Source organism: Rhea americana, unplaced genomic scaffold (genome assembly GCF_003343005.1).
Source record: "Rhea americana isolate MKP2758 unplaced genomic scaffold, rheAme1 scaffold_352, whole genome shotgun sequence".
NCBI classification, from domain to species: domain Eukaryota; kingdom Metazoa; phylum Chordata; class Aves; order Rheiformes; family Rheidae; genus Rhea; species Rhea americana.
The window spans coordinates 339,518-355,681 of record NW_028186482.1 but is presented as its reverse complement, the minus strand read 5'-3'; the positions used below and the strand labels follow the sequence as shown (position 1 = coordinate 355,681).

The 16,164-nt window shown below is 41.5% G+C and overlaps 2 protein-coding genes across 2 annotated transcripts in view; both read right to left on the bottom strand.

Annotated features, from left to right (window-relative positions):
• Positions 1-562: 562 nt before the first annotated feature.
• LOC146591926 (aquaporin-12-like) lies at positions 563-4,616 on the bottom strand. Its single transcript, XM_085311987.1, has 3 exons — positions 3,377-4,616; positions 2,143-2,259; positions 563-1,427 (listed from the first exon to the last, which is right to left on the bottom strand). The coding sequence occupies exons 1-3, from the start codon at positions 3,981-3,983 to the stop codon at positions 1,246-1,248; spliced, it is 906 nt and encodes a 301-aa protein (XP_085168113.1). The 5' UTR covers positions 3,984-4,616; the 3' UTR covers positions 563-1,245.
• A 7,344-nt stretch (positions 4,617-11,960) lies between these two features.
• Positions 11,961-16,164, bottom strand: part of PAK2 (p21 (RAC1) activated kinase 2) — a 49,023-nt gene continuing 44,819 nt past the window's right edge. Inside the window, exon 15 of the mRNA XM_085311983.1 lies at positions 11,961-15,739. Within this exon, the coding sequence (XP_085168109.1) occupies positions 15,653-15,739 (87 nt within the window). The 3' untranslated portion in view covers positions 11,961-15,652. The remainder of the gene's footprint in view (positions 15,740-16,164) is intronic.

Here is a 16,164-nt window from a genome sequence, read left to right as displayed (position 1 = left end):
AAAAAAAAAAAAAAAAAAAAAAAAAAAAAAAAAAAAAAAAAAGTAGGATAAGGACAGCTGTACAAACCAAGAGGTTTTTCCCTCCAGAAGCATAGTTTTTGTATTCCATCATTACAGAAAGTAGCTGAGAGTGAGAGCTGACAAAACAAGTATCTTTTCTTTGAAAGATACATATCAATTACTCGCCCACAACAGAAACCCCACAATGCCTGTTTCCAGAGTGAAACCAAAGCCATGGAAAAAGCAGACCAGGAGAAACAGGAACTCAGCTCTTTCCAGTGCTTTCCATCCAGCAGAAAGGTAAGGTTTATGCAACCACAAGGAATATAGCTTGAAGGCTGTTATCCTATGGACGGTTTTTCCTAAACCAGAATTATGCAAGCAGTCAAATGGGTGAGAAATGGCAGAGAGCAAGTGAGCAAGCTGGGAAGGGCCATAGACCGTCCTGGGAAAGAAAGAATCCCCAGGAACAGATTTCTATTTTTTTTTCTTGGTAGCTGAGGTATGGCAAGGAATGACACCACTCACCTAAACATTTTTAATCATTACTTCACTAACCATAATTTTATCATTAGCAGTATTTCATTTAAGCACTGAGAGCAGCCCAGACAACAGTCTGCAAGTTTAGTCACACATTTCTGCTGTGTTGTTAAAAAGAATAAAAAATCCCAGAACATTTAATGCAATATTATTGATTTATTTTCATGACATATTCAGATTACTTCAAGTGTTGAACAATGCAATAAAATGGAAGATGCTCAAGCATGCCTGTATAATTGCTCTCAGCTTCTGCATGCTTCCTGAATATGGAAGACAATAGTAACTTATGCAAATAAATTAATTTTCTCCATTGAGCCAGCACTGCATGCTTGAACCTTTACAGGTTCACCAGCCTTAAAAAGAAAATCCATTTTTAATGAAGCCTAAGAGTTTCAGGCATCCTGTTAAGGTTATCTTGTCCGAATCCCATAGGATGCATTAAAAAGCTCCTGCAGCTGTGCCTGTAGCAGTGACCACACAGCCAGGACTGGTGCTGGGCAAGATGCACAGCGTCTGCACATCGTATCACAGCTCTTGGGCCTGCGACACAGCAAGCTTAGTCCAGAATGCTGCAGCAATGGGTACATATCCTGTGGCAGAGCTGGGGGCCTGAGCATGCAAAATCCCCTGTGCTTTCTCCTCTGTGCCAGGAAACCCACTCCCATGATGGGGGCTGCAGGGGTTCTCCTAAAGCCCACATGCAGCTCAGGCACTCTGCTCCGAATTGCTCTTCTCCCCTTTCTTCTTCCGTCTCTGTTCTCTGTTTCCAGAAACATGTGCCACTCTTGCCTTAGGTATCCTATATTTGCTCTTCTGACTGTAAAGCAGGTTTTTCTGGAAGAGTCTTGGGATGTTCCCTTGGTATAGCAAGAGGGCAGCAAGCATCCCTGCAATCAGAGGGGGCAATTTCCTTTATTTTGAATGTACTGTTTCAAGGTGCAGTATCAAACATGCCCACCCTCCCAATGGCTAAGTAATTATTTTGAGACCCTTGCCACAGTGCTGCTCATGACCAAAACTGAGGTCAGCACAACTAAAGCCCCCACCAACATATCTAAAAGCCTCTTGCTATGTTACTTTTCAAGGAGAGTTCAACTATCACATCCTAAAAGTAAAAGTGAGGCTTGTTTTGACTCAAAAGGGTTAAACCACAACAGTTCTTTGACAGTGGTCATCTTTTCCCACTTTCTGCATTCCAGGCAGCAAGTATCCAGTTCACTGTGGTCTTCCTGGAGCTGCATACAACCTCGAAAACATAGCTCAACCTATTATTTCCTAAAACATCTTAGCTTGATTCTCCTCCCCAAGCTTGGCAGACATTGGCCTGAAGGAGACTTTTGTCTGTTTTGTCCATGTTCCTTGTGGAATTTGGATAAAATGTAGTAAAAAAGTATGACTCAAGTGGCAGCAAAGGGATATGAAAAAGGGCATTTGCCATGGGCAAGACTGAGGTTCAGCCTTTCATTAGGAACAGTTTCTATTAACAGCATTTCCCCCTTGCAGGCCACCAGCAGACACAGAGGAAGTGCCCAGTCCTCCCTAAACCTCCTACCCAAAACTGTCCTTCACACTGTGGAGCAGCAACTCCTGCGTAGTTCTCACCTGCAAGGGGACCCAGCCAGTAAACTTGGATATACTCCTGCAGGCTGCTCCCTGAGCAGTGGAAGGTAACAGCCGTGGCAAGGACAGGGTTGAAAAAAGCCCCTGTGAATGGCCCAGCTGCATGGGAAAGAAGTAGAGCAATCAGTCTCACTCACACAAGCAATTTTAAAGATTTGCATTGATAAGGACTACTGCATTAGTGCAGGATAATGCTAGCCTTGTTTCCATACTGCTCTGGAAACAGATCCCCCACCTCTCCCTCTCTAATATCTCATATTCAGGTTGCTTTTGCTCTACCTTTCCAGGACCTGCTTTCTTAAGAGCTGCCCACCATTCCTACCTTCCTGTCCATATCCCCTGGGGACGATTTCAGTCTTCACAGTTGCTCACTAAGCCAGCAGTTACAGAAGAAGTGCCCAGTCCTCCCTAAACCTCCCACTCCAAACTGTCCTTCATACTATGGAGCAGCACCTCCTGGGTAGTTCTCACCTGCAAGTTTGACCAACCTAAGTATGGTGGACAGACCAAACCGCACCCAGTGAGGTCCAGGAGATCTGCAGGGAGTACCTTTGCAACTTCTCTCATCTTCCAGGAGAATTTGAAAGCCCCCTGCTGGCTGCAGACTCCACAGTCCTCTGCCAACCAGCCCTAGCTGCTGTCTCTCTTTGATTGTGTAACAAGGGCAACCAAAGGTCCCATTGGCAAATCACACCCTTGATGACCTAGGTCCAAGCCTTACAAGAAACAAAAGAGCTCATCTGTGCATCACAGAGGGGTTGTATTTGGGAAATTCAATGATTGTGCTCCCAGAGTCTTTGGGCAAGCCAGAGCTTCACTTGAAACCACRTTTCACTTGTGAAATAGGGGTAAGAATTTTACCTGCCTCATTTAGGTAGAACTGAAAGAGTCAGGACAGCAAGTGCAAGAGGAGAGAGGCATCCCTAATGTTTTCCATAGCTGCCACTTAACATCCATGATGTTCCTCCAGACCTCTAGCCTGGGAGTCAGGCTACTTTCAGCATAGGCTGCCTGATGCCTAGATCTCCTAAACAGTTGTCTTCATCTGAAAGGAATACTCTCCAATATGAATAGAAAAAAAGTTTATTAATCACCATCTCACAACTCAAGTCCTGGCTCTTTACTGGGACTATTCCTTCTCCACAAATAAGGTGTTTTTCTGACATTTTCTGTCTACATGACATTGTAGAAAACAAAAAAGGGAGGAGTTACTCACCTATATAAGCCAGGAAGGTGACAGTTGCTGCCAAGGCAGGGACCCGGTACATTGGCCGACTGTGGTGAAACTTGAGAATCACTAGATTGAAAAGAAAAGAGCAAACACCTTCCACAAAGACACCATGAGACAATGATGTACGGAGGGAGGAACTGCACTCCAAAGACATTAGGTTCTGGATGAGGTGGAATTCTGTCAGCTCCCAGGACCAGTAGTACTTAGTGATAACCCAGCCTATGCCCATACCTATAAACTGGGCAAGAAGCTTCGCAGTAGTTGCTGCTAAGCTGGAGTCCAGGATCAGGAATTCCTGGAGAGAGACTGTCAGATTAGCAGATGCTCCATCAAACAAGGTGCCATGAGCCACAAAGAGAAGGAAGAGCAGAGTCAGGCTCACATCTGGGCCAAAGCCACCACCCCACAGGCCAATCTCCATCAGCATTCTCAGTTCAAGGCAGCCTGCACACAAATATAATGAGCCAACAAGTTCTCTGGCAAGACAACAGTATGCTCCAAAAGAGAAAAATCTTTTGGAAAGCTGCCTGACTAACTCGCAAATGCCTACGGTCAGGAAAAGAAAAGCAATAGAAACATTCAAGCCTGCCATAGTGAAAGCCACACACAGAAGAAACCGGACTGCTTTTACCAGCTGGAAAGAAAACTGGGAAAACTTTTGCACCTCCTCTTTATAAAGCTGTATTTAAGTAAACGTGGCAAAGTCTAACAGGCACTCAGTCAGCTGCCAAGGGAGTCCTTGTGAAAAGCACATGTGCTGCCCTCCAAACTGAGGGGAGCTGCCAGCATGGCACCTGCAATATCCCCACAAGAAATATTGGTGCCTGCTCCTATCAGCCAGAACCTCCTCCTTCATCAGAAAGATGACATCCTTCAGGTCACAGTAACCTCTCCTTCATGGAACAATGCTTGCTGCACATCGAGCTGGTGGACTTATCTGCAGCTAGATCAGTAGACAGCTTCCTATTTGGTACAACAAAAAGATCTACATGTCACCTCCACCTAGCAGTCACTGACTGATCCTCCCTAATCCCCCTCAAAGTTTTTATCTGAGAGTTTGTGGCAGCTCTCTTGAGCTGTTCAGGATTTTAGAAAGGAGCAAACAAGAAAAAAAATATATTTTCATCAGAGACCATAAAACAAAACCTACTTCCCCACCCCAAATCTGAGAAACAAAGGAACTTTTTTCAGAAAGCCAGGATGGGCTGAGCAAGCCTTCTCAGGGGAGGCAAGAAGCTTACATCTCTCATTTGCTGGCCTTCCCCTCACATTTAACAGAAGGGCTTCAGCAATAGAACAAAGAGGTCCCCAAAAATCAGCTGATGAACTTCACCTTTCCTCATTTTGGAAGCAAAATGAGTCAAAGGAGAGGGGAGAAGAGGTGGAACCCCTCAAAAACAATTCAGCAGCTCCAAAGTGCTGCTAGGAAGTGCTAGGAAGGTGGGACATTGAGAACACTGCTCTGCCCCAAGGCAGAGCCAGCTCTGCCTATATTACTACTTACAGGGGTATGTTTGTCAAATCTAAAGCAGGCATTCCTACCACCCTTAGTAAATCTAGTCTAGTGCTTCACCACTTCACATTAAGTTTTCCTTTATGTCTAACCTATTTTTCCCCCTTAAACTTCAGCCTGTGACTTCTAACCCTATCCCAATAGATCTGTGATCAAAAACAACTGACCTTCTCAATTACTAGCATCTGTCCTGAAACGCTCCACACTAGAAGTGGCACTCCAGCAGGACTTCATCATGCTGAGGGCCAGAAGAGCTGGCAGATGTTCCTCTCATCCATATATCCTGCTGTAACATTCACTGTGCAACTTGCAACCCAACTTGCATCCATCAGCTGGCTAGCTCATCCCCTTCCATTTCAACTGCATTCAGCTTCTTTCAAACCACTTCTTGGCTTTGTCAAGATCACTTCAAATCCTCTTAGTCTCTTTTTTCAACATGCAGCTCTCTCCATATAGGTGATACCTACTTAACACATGCTCTATGTACTGTAATCCAGCCTGTTAACAAATAACTGTGATACAACTCTGCACAGGCTTTCTGAGGCCCCACTCAAAACATCCTTGACAATGAATCCTTGATGGTGACAAATCTATGCTGACAGTATTTTTCTGTCATCTTCCAGGTACTCACCTATTACTTGACTCAGTATTTTTATGAGAATGGCAATTAAAACCTTACTACACAGCTTTCCTTCTCCTTTTTTAAGAGAGCAATAGATTTACCTTGTTTGAAGTAAGAATTCACCTTGTTTGTCGTCAGCATGAACTGCATTTGCCATTTGCTGCAGGTGGCATTATAATGACAATGAGGAGCCAAAAAAAGTTAGACACTTCAACATTTCCTGTTGATAACACTAACATACATACCAGTGACAGGACCCGAGACACTTTCCCAACTCAACAGGCAGTTACAGAATGGCTGTCCCTACCATAAACATAAGGAAACTTCATTGTAAAAGAATATGAGGAAAAAAGTCATGGTTCCATTACCACCTAATTTTTGGAACCCAAACCATCTTTAACACATAGAGCATAGATCTTTGAACCCAAGATGGATTTGACAAGCAATCGTAGGTGGCAAAATGCACAGTTGCTCCATGCATGACTCCAGAGATTGAGTTCTCTGCTCCAGCTGTTGTTAGGGGTTATGGGAGACACAGAGACTCCCACTGACCACATGATTTGTAGATAGAAATAGGACAGTAAGTGAAGGAAAGAACAAGAGCAGCATAGGGTATACTCCGTTGGGTATACACAGCAAAGCCTGTTCTCCTACCCTGGCACAGGAAGCAATAGCAGGTAGCCAGACTCCTTTCACTGTGCAATCAATAGCTTAACACAGACAAGGAACCAGAATCCAACAGCTTTTATTTATTCAATTTTATTTTCCCTCTAGTAGTTCTTTTTTTTGCTGTTGTTGTTTTTTGTTTTAAGTAAAGAAATCTCCAGAAGACACAGGTTTGAATCAAACTTGAGCCAAGGATTAGACACTTAATGCAGTTCACAACAGCTGCTTTGTTAGTGTGGCAACAGAGATCCCCAAAGAAGTAAGCAATGCTTTTTAAACATACTGCAGCTGCTTGGCCTTTCTCCCTCACAAGCCTTACTGCAGCAGACAGAAAACAAGACATTTGGTAAAGGCACATCAGGACATTTTGGAGGTTTTTTGCAGCAGTCATACAAAGCTTCAAATGTCTCCTCCTTCCAACACTACTAGCAATAGCAGTGCTTTCTCTCATTTCGGTCTCACTCCTGCTAGTCATTTCTGTCACAAAGTGCCCACTCGACAGTGCTTCTAGTAAGGTACCTGCTCCCTTGTGGAAGCTGCCCACAATACTTGCTTTGCAAATCTTTACAAGCAGAGCAAGGAGAGAGATCACACTCTGAATACCTCAGCTGCCAAGACTGCAGATCTTCTCACCAAAACTGTCCTTTCTTGCTTTGCCTGCCCCAAAATATATCACAATTTTACACATGGTAACCTATTTCTTGCTCTAGAATACAGTAAAAGCGCGCACCTTTGGTCTCAATTGAACAAAAGACCTCACCCTAATAAAAGGCAATCACACTTAACATACTTTAAAGGATTCATAAAAATTAGTATTTTGGCTCAGTGAAAACTCAGCATCGGTGGTAGTAAAGTACCAGTTAGATTAAGCTGCTCATTACCACAGAAAAGTCCACCCCCCAAAAAAAAAATATATAGTTTTTCTATACCCCAGTCAAAAATGGTGTTTATCCAGAACACTCATCTTTACAAACAGAATCTTAAAAAGGCCCAGCAAGACTAGCCCGATGACCATGTCCCTGCAAACTGTCACTGGACACAGGAAATTGGCAACTTAGAGGAATGGCCAAAATACTTATCCCCAGCCACGTCTCAACCCTTCCTATCAGCATTTGAGTCTTCGTTGCAACAGACGGAAAGTTCAATAGGCCTGACAAGAGCTTTCCAACAAGTCCATCTATATTCCCACCTGGAGAACAGCTCAACCTCTATGTGAAACGTGCAATAGTTCTTTACCTCCCAGTGCACGTGTGCCAGTTTGCAGCAAGCAACGCCCTACTCCATCTCCTTACCCCAGTAAGGATGAAGGGAGTGAGGCAAGCACTAAGGACAGGAGCTCAGCGCAGGAACTCCCAAGCGTCCTGTTGCAAAGAAGCCATCAAAGGGACGGGCATCTCAGCTTAGAGGGCTCAGGCTCCCCATTTTAGCTCATGTCTCTTCGCTTATTAAAGATCCACACTATACACAGAGCAGCACTTATTCAAAACACACAGCTCTACTAAAATGGCTTAAATTTCCAGTGTACAGTCACGGAGGAAGGTTTGTACAGATCCACAGAAACATGTTTTAATGCGCTCTCCTTAAACCAAAACATCTCCAACTACTGCCACACGAAAAATACACACAAAGATAGACTACCGCATGCTAACATCTAAAAAGCCAGTAAACTCTCTTCCTCTGCCTCCAAAAATCACAGCTATGACATAGAGAACCATTTCATGATATACATGCTGAAAACTGAAAAGGTAAGAATCCAACATCTGTTCCTTCCCATGGAAACCTACTTCACTCCATTTCTTTTCAAGCATTTTAAAAGTAAAACCATGTTGTGGCTTAGGAAGTAACTGTTCAGAGGTCTTTAAAAACTGTTGCCTGTACACAACCTGCAATTATGCCCACGGCTCATTGTAAGACACTGAAGCCAAGCTTGAGAGAGAAGCTGGAAACAGTTGTTTATGAATACAATTACCTGATCAAATAATGACAATGACCAAGATATGCAAGCAGTTGGTTTACTTCCATTAAATTTGTGCTGGCTTTTGCTAAGGACTTGAATAAGAGTAATGGATCGGATTATCTGGCACCGCTACAAAATCACAGCACACATGAAGTCATTACTAGATTCTCTATTTTCCTGAGACACTGTTGGACAAAAAGAAGCATCTGAGATGAACAGAAGCTGCTTTCTTCTGAGGCTTTTTCAAATTAGTTTTCCAAAATAAATAAATAAATAAAATAAGAAAACCTGGCCAGGACATCATTTTCCATTCCAAAACGAATTTGCTCTTAGGGCTGTCAATAACTACAACAGCATCAAAGCCAGATATTTTACTTGCTTATTTTAACCATACGGTGGTGATATGAACAAGTGGCAAATAGTACAGGCATTTCCACAGACAGTTAAATAACAAACACTCTCAGAAAACATTGAAGGGTAGCAACACCCAAACCGTAACACACTAGCTCCCCCTACCATGCTATTTTCACACTCAAATAAGTAATAAATAACCTCAATGTAAATTTAATTCAGCTGTAATTAAGGAGATTTTTACTGGGTAGGAAAATTATTCTCCAAAATCCAACAGCAGCTCCACTTGTGATCAGGCATTGTGATGAGATATCAGAAACCTGCAGTCATGTTTCCTCATACACAAATGTCTCAACAACTATCTATAGGCAACAAGACATAAAGGGCTCAAATACAGCCACGATTCACTTGTCTTTGTGCAGAGACCCAAATCCTGAGCACAAACATACTCTAGGAGGAAAAATTAACAAAAATGTATGTTTCTTGGACAGTCTGTCCCTAGGAATGCCCAGCTGACATTTAGAAAACTGCCATACCCAACACGGAAAAAGAACATCTTATCCCTGCCACCACCTCCAAGCATCCCATAAAGGGTGCAGAGAGCAATGCAAAGGTTTTGCTCTCCTTCTACCCCAGCACAGAAGATGTTATTAGCAGAAGCATCAGTCACCACGAAACACTGTTACCCAAACCAAGAAATCTGGATACTTGACAATGGAGAATACGCTCAAAAAAATTTTGTTCCTACAAAGCACTGGAATTTGTTCTGAAAGACACATACGTTGCCAACACAGAGATCACTTGACTAGTGTCTGATTTTGAAATATTAGTTTTCAAATACCTGAAGTCCTTGATGCCACAGGATCCTGCATAGCACAGCTCATATGGAGCCATAGACATAGGGATGGCCAATCCCTCGTGCATAGTGGAAATTAATTATACAGGAGATGAGGGCTGCCCTGAGTCATATAAGCTGCTTCTCCTTTGATCTGGAGTTATCCTGAGCCAGATTCTTTACTCCTAAACCCTTCAGAAAACACCAACAGCTTGTATTTATGCACTGAAACATACTGTGCCTACTATTCCTGCCAATTCCATACTCCTTTCTACTGATTCAATGCATCTTCTCCAAATCATTGCATAGTGCCAGAGACATTTCTGAGGAAGCAGAAGTCTTGTGGCTTTTTAGTGTCCTAAAGAGAACGAACAATCACTGTTAACTCCCTAGTGGGCAAATGCCATCAAAAATACCATCACTGCCTACAGGTTGTCTCAATAACCAGGTCAAAAGGTAAATGTAATGTGCCAGAAGATACTCACCCTTCAGACACTGGCTGACAGACATGAAAGGGGAAAAGCAATACCATCACTGCAATGCCAAAGAAAAGATATCAAGAAAAGCTGCATCACTGCTACCTTCCTCCCTCACAACAGATTGCAATTTTCTTTCCTGGTAACCAAGCTATAGTAAAATTAGTCAGATATTTACTGTTTTCACTTGCTATTTCTCCTCACAAAATCCTTTATTAGGTTGGAGTTCAAAGTAGGGGAAAGAACGCTCTTGGAAAAATCTGCTTCGTCCACACATCTGGACAGCAACTATCAAGAACAGAGTTGAGCTTAGTGAAGTTTCATCTACCTTTTTCACACAAGTGAGGACAGGAGGACATTGTCAGACCTGACCAGAATGACTCCTTTTACTAAGAGCAATCTTCACAGAAATTCGAGTGACGAAATATTTAGTAAAGTTGTAAGAATAGGGGGGGGAAAAAAAAAGTACCTGCATAAATCTCTGCACGCTGTCATGTGTAAACTTCTGCTGTGACTGTCTATGAGCTGTATAATTACACTTGAAACCCAACACTTGTCTTCATGCACCACTGTAAAAATTTAATTAGAAATGAAGACCCTTTCAGTGTTCACGCATCACTGCTGGTATAACTCAGATAATCACGACCAGTTTTGTGGTAAAGCCACTGCAAAGAAAGCGCAGCCATGAAAGTGAAAAGTCACTTCCTTCAACTTTACAGCAATACTGTTCTGCTTTAACTTCATTTATCATTTTTTGAAATCTTGAATAAACTGATCAAAAAGATGTAGCTGTTCTTGTTATTAGTTCAGACTAGATCTATGCAAGTAAAAAGCCAGTTCACACAAGACTTAAGTTCAGATGTAATGTAGTAGTTTATCAAGCAAGAACTAGAAACTTTCCACTTGCACAAACTGCATTCAACCTAAGCAATTTCTCCTTCTTCTTGTTGACTTCTTCCCCAATAGATTAAATGCAAACATAACTTAAAAGCAGTGTTAGAGAACATCAGTTTAAATGCACAAAGGGTCAACTATATATAAACACAAAGATACACCAACAAGGTAACAAATCTGAAGAGATGGTGCTTTGTGCAAAACAATATTTTCATATCTGGTTGAAAATGCTGCAGAAGATGAGCTGTTCCTTCATTTCCCTTTGTCAGTGGTATGAGCAAATCTTGTATAGTATTTAAGTAAGGGGATAAAGATTTACCAATGTCATCACATGGGAAGTGCACAGTATGATGAGATCTTGACTTTCACAATCAAGACAGGACTTTATCTGTATTTCAACTGAACCAATCTTAATCCCAAAGTAAATTCGTAATTCCTTTTCTTTAGCTAGACTGCAATGCTGATGCACAACAGTATTTTTGTGGTAACATTTAGATGAAACACATAAGAAAGTCCCCAAGCCTACCAACATGCACTACCAATCTCATCCCAAAACCTTGGTTAGTTGTCCACACCCAGCTTTCTCAGTCCAGCTCTACCAGTCAAATGCTGATCAGAAGGGATGGTGCAGAAGCAGTAGTCAAGTCTTCCAAACAGATGACAGGACAGCTCATTCCCCATGATCATTTAAATATTACACTGTAATAGTTACCAGCAGGATATTGGGTGATGTTCATAGAACACTCTTGGAATAGTTACTGGAATATCACATTGCCAGAGCCTGATCCCAATTTACTGGCCCATCAGTTCTGAACCCAGTCGCTAACAAAACACTATTTATGGCATCTGGAAGTGGAAGATGCAATGCTGCTGAACTAGCTTGTTCTTTGAGAGGTTGCTGCTTTGTTCCATAAGTAAAGAGGGCAAGACATATCTGGTCCAGAATGGGTAAACAGGTTGTTACAAATCTGGCTCTCCTCAGTCAGTGGACTGACTGCTAGCAACACATGCCAGCAAGGAAAGCTTGCAGGTATCCTATGAGCTTGGTATAGACACTGAGGAGTAATAAAACTTAAGGAGAAAAAGGATAGGCTAGCATAGCATAAAATTATATCCATCATAATTAAAGGGTTGTAAGAAGCTTAATTACAAACAAATACATTCTGCTGGTCTCATTAAAATCATCTAAACATTTCCTCTTTTCAGCTACTCTAAGAGATATAAACTCATGAAGGGGATGGGGAGGGGAAAAATGAAACATTTTTAAAAACTTTATTTCTAGCCCTGAAAGAACAGTTAAACAAAGTCAACAAATACAGTAGTTAATATTGCAGTAACAATTAAATAACATAATGGGATTAAATTACACAAAAGGCAACATTAAAATCTGAAGACAGATTAAAAAAATAAAAAGCTTGCACCTGCTTCCATTTCCATTGATAATGTGAGGAACATAGGGAAAACAGACCAGAGACATTTATTCAACTCCAGCTGTGGAGACCTTTAACAATCTTCTTGCTTCCTTCCCAGTCCACCCACCATCCTCTCTGACAAAGCAACCTAATTTCTCAGACCTGGTCTAAAGACAGCTTTTGCACTTCTCTGCATTTGGTGTTTGTGTTTGGGGGGGGGGGCATGGGAACACATCCCCCAACTCATCTTGCTAACATCCAGGCAGATCAAAGTGCACATTCCCAATGCCATGCTTAGTTCTGCTGGGAAACCCGGTTTATTCTATCATAAGAAAAAAACAGGAATCACAGATGTAAGCCATAAGATGCCCAGCACCCTATATACAACTAATCATGCCATTCTACATAACACTTCAGCTATATTACTGGCATGGATATTTGATTACAAACTGATTCAGGACCTTATGCTGGCACCTTAGCAGGAAAGCAAGACCTCTGGGACTCCTAGCACTTTCAGAAACAATCCTCTCCTTTTCAGCAGCTACCCAATCTCTAGCTACTCTCTATTCATTTGCCCTAGCTACACAGCAGAGCAGAGCAACATTGCAGCAAGTTTTATGAATGCTATTTTTCTCCCCTTCAGGGAAAAATAATAGCCTGCATTTTGAGGTTTTGTGCATGCACACAGCTGACATCGCTGGAAAAGTGATGCTCAACCTACTAATGCACAAAAACACAATACAGCATCTTCCTCCATACTTTCTTCCTCTGCTAACTCAGTTACTATCTAGCTCCATCTCTGACCCTAATTTCTGGCAACAGGTGTTAAGAAACCTAATTGTACAGCAGTAAAGCTGCTGGGTGGGGAAGAGGAGAGATGTACTTTCCAAGTGCAGTGCTAAATATTATTCCCAATCGCATAGCAAGCACTGAGATATGTTTTGGTAACTTCTCCAATAGGCTAAGTTTTATTTGCTAAAATGACTTTAAGTTCAGAAATCACATCCTAAGTAGACTCCTAATCATCTCCTAGCAGACAAATGTTGCAACACAAGATTAAAAACATCTCATTTATCAACAGAAGTGAACTAATAATTTAAAATTACTTACGATTTCATGTTTTTCTATTTAAAAATCTCAGCACGAGTTATATTCATCTCACTGCCTAGATTGTGCCATTCAAAAAGAGGGGAGTGGCGGGGGGAAGCTCCCAGTTTAACTCTGGCAGAAGGATTTTCAAAAAGTCCATTGCCAGCAACGGACAAAGAGGGAACCATCAATCAGAAAGGTTTTTTTAATCTTAGCCAAGCCTCCCTGCTACTTTGTTTTCTTCAGAAAGCCAGATGCATTCCAACCATTGCCATTACAGTGTTGACAGTGTACTTAAGGCATTTTGCCTGGGAAGCGCATCTAGAATTATATCCCTGGAAAGGTGACCCTTCCTCGAATCTAAAGATCAGGAACATTCTCATGCTTACAGCTAGAAGGATATTTATTCTTTTAATGGTACAGTTAGCAATTTACTTGGTACCTTCCACAGAAGAGCTTACCAGAATACAAACTGAACCATGATACTGTGGTTCCTTACAAAATAAGGCATCTTGTTGGTACAAAGCAACTTCCTAGCACCTAGTGAGCAGCAGCAGAAACTGAGACCCTTGCCTCGCTTCTCCTTCCTCACAAACAGGCTCAGCTGTTATGCCCAGCCACTTGCAGCTGGAATTTAGTTTTGTCATATCTTGGCTACCAGTCCCCCAAAACAATGTTATTTCTATCCCTATATGAATACTGGAATTACCTAAAATAACAACTTTATCTTCTCACAGCAATGTTTGTAAAAGTACATGAAAATTTTAATTTGGGGTCCTCTGTCCATACCCAGCCATAACCATACCCATCCAAGGATTTGCCCACCAGGAGCGCAATAAAAAATAGATTCCCACTAAATTAATGGCTGTTCTTTCACAGAATCATTTGGCACACTGTAGTTAAGAGTTGGGTCTTCATTAAACTGTTCTGGAGGTTGAAATGCACGGACTGCAGCACTAGAAGAAGCCAGGGGCCACAGATTCTTCTACAATTGCTTCTGTTAATACCCCAAGTACTCAACCACTTAAGTTGTTCACTGCCCCTAGAGGGAGGCAGTTTTTCTTGCATTGAGTATGACTTCAGCAATTCTAGCTGGTAAAATGTCTTTAGTTAGAAAGGACCAGTGTAACATATCAAGTCTCTTCAGCCTCAAACTAGCCAGTCAAATACACCCCATTAACATCTGGCAGCACTGTTCTCCACTCTCAACCTTGGTCTTCACAGAACAGCACTTTGGCATTTCCAGGTGTTTGTAATCTTCTGTTTGAACTATATTTTAAAAGTCTTGCATCTTCAGTGTCCTCAGATCTCATTATTTGTTCTTTTGATTTCATTAGTACAAATGGAGCACATATTTAAATTCTGACAACTCCATAGGTTGATGCATTATTTGCTTGGGAAAAATTACAATATATACAAAAATGTACTTGATACAAAGAAGGGAAATGTAAAATAAAAAAATCAAAGGCACCAGCATAACTCTCAAAGCCCAAGTCAGAGTACAGATATGTGTCTTTGAACTGCCCACCACACAAAGCAAAATATCCCTTAAGTTTCTGGCTGGCAAGTCTAACATGAAAAAAGAGCAGACAGGAAGACAGCTGGAATTTTTTTCTTGCCCTGACTTTAACTGATCATTTGATCATAAATGAAGTATCTGACCCCTCTCCACATATCCATAACCTGGCATCTAAAGACTTGACCAATCATGAAGTTTTTACTAAGAGGTCACACCTTTGATTAGAAGTCCACAGAACACAGGCATGTAAGAAACAGTGAATACTTCTCTTCCCCCTTTCTCCATTTTTTTCTTAAAAGAAAGAAACATTTCAACATATGATTTCTTAAGTAGCCAAACTGTTAATTCTAGAGTACAGTCACAGTTAATCCGTAAAAGGAAGGAGAGGTAAGATGTACCTTCACACTTTGTTATATTTGCTGTTAACCTAGTCATATAGGGGCTTACTAGAGCAATTTAAAAGTCAATAGGCAGAGCGGAAGAAGAGGAGAGTGAAAGAGAGATCAGCAGGTAAAATCAGTGCTGCTCTCTGAAAGCTTGAATCTGTCATTCAAGTATTGAAAGTATCCAGAAGGGTACAATGAATGGGAGCTGTTACAGCAAAGTCATCAAAAACCCTTAAAACTCTGGGCACAGTAAGTGGCTTTCCTNGGGGGGGGGGTTTGAAAAAAAAAGAAAAAAAAAAGACCAGTAATTCAGTCCTCAGTTCCTTCTGGACCGCAGAAAGGGTTCACTAGTGTCACCACAATTTATTTTGGGTGTCTTCTGGATAAGAGTTTCTTCCCTTTTGCAGACTTCTTTTTCCCCAATCCCACCCCTTCTCTTCCCTCCCACCACAAGTGTAACAATTTCATATATTATAAAGATTTGTAAAAAAAACAAACAAAACAAAAACATCACAAAAAGATGAAGGCCATGGCAACAATGTTAGCGGTTACTCTTCATTGCTTCTTTGGCTGCTAGGATCAGTGGCGTCAAGCTAGAAAGAGGTTTGGCCAGTTTCAAGAAGGGATGCTGCCAAGAAGAAAGAAACACAGTAAATTAGTAAAAGACAATTTTAAAAAAAAAAAAGAAAAGAAAAAAGTATAAGCCACATTATCTACACAGCAATTTTCATCCTGAAATATGAGAAGCACTGCAAAACACAACCAATACGCAGCTCCTGAAGAGGGGACAGATCCAGAGAATGCAATGGTTCATAGCAGCTGTGGCCTTATACGCATCCCTCCTCTTCCTGAAACAGGCCTTTCTCCAATAACTCATTACAAAGAGGTTCCCTGCTCAAATATCTTCCTTTATTCCTGTTCTGCTCATTTCAATGATTGTATTACAGTAAGTTGAAAAACTGTTGGATAATTTAGCAGTTTAAAGACACAGGTTACTGCTTGGAAGGCTTCAGAGTACACATTACAAACTTTGCCTATGGTTCCCTCCAACCA

Coding starts and splice junctions, on each gene's coding strand:
- LOC146591926 (XM_085311987.1), bottom strand. CDS start 3,983: ATGGCAGGCTTGAATGTTTCTATTGCTTTTCTTTTCCTGACCGTAGGC. Junction 2,260..3,376: donor CACCTTCCTGGCTTATATAG/GTGAGTAACTCC, acceptor TTTCCCATGCAG/CTGGGCCATTCACAGGGGCT. Junction 1,428..2,142: donor CTGGCTGGGTCCCCTTGCAG/GTGAGAACTACG, acceptor CTCTGATTGCAG/GGATGCTTGCTGCCCTCTTG.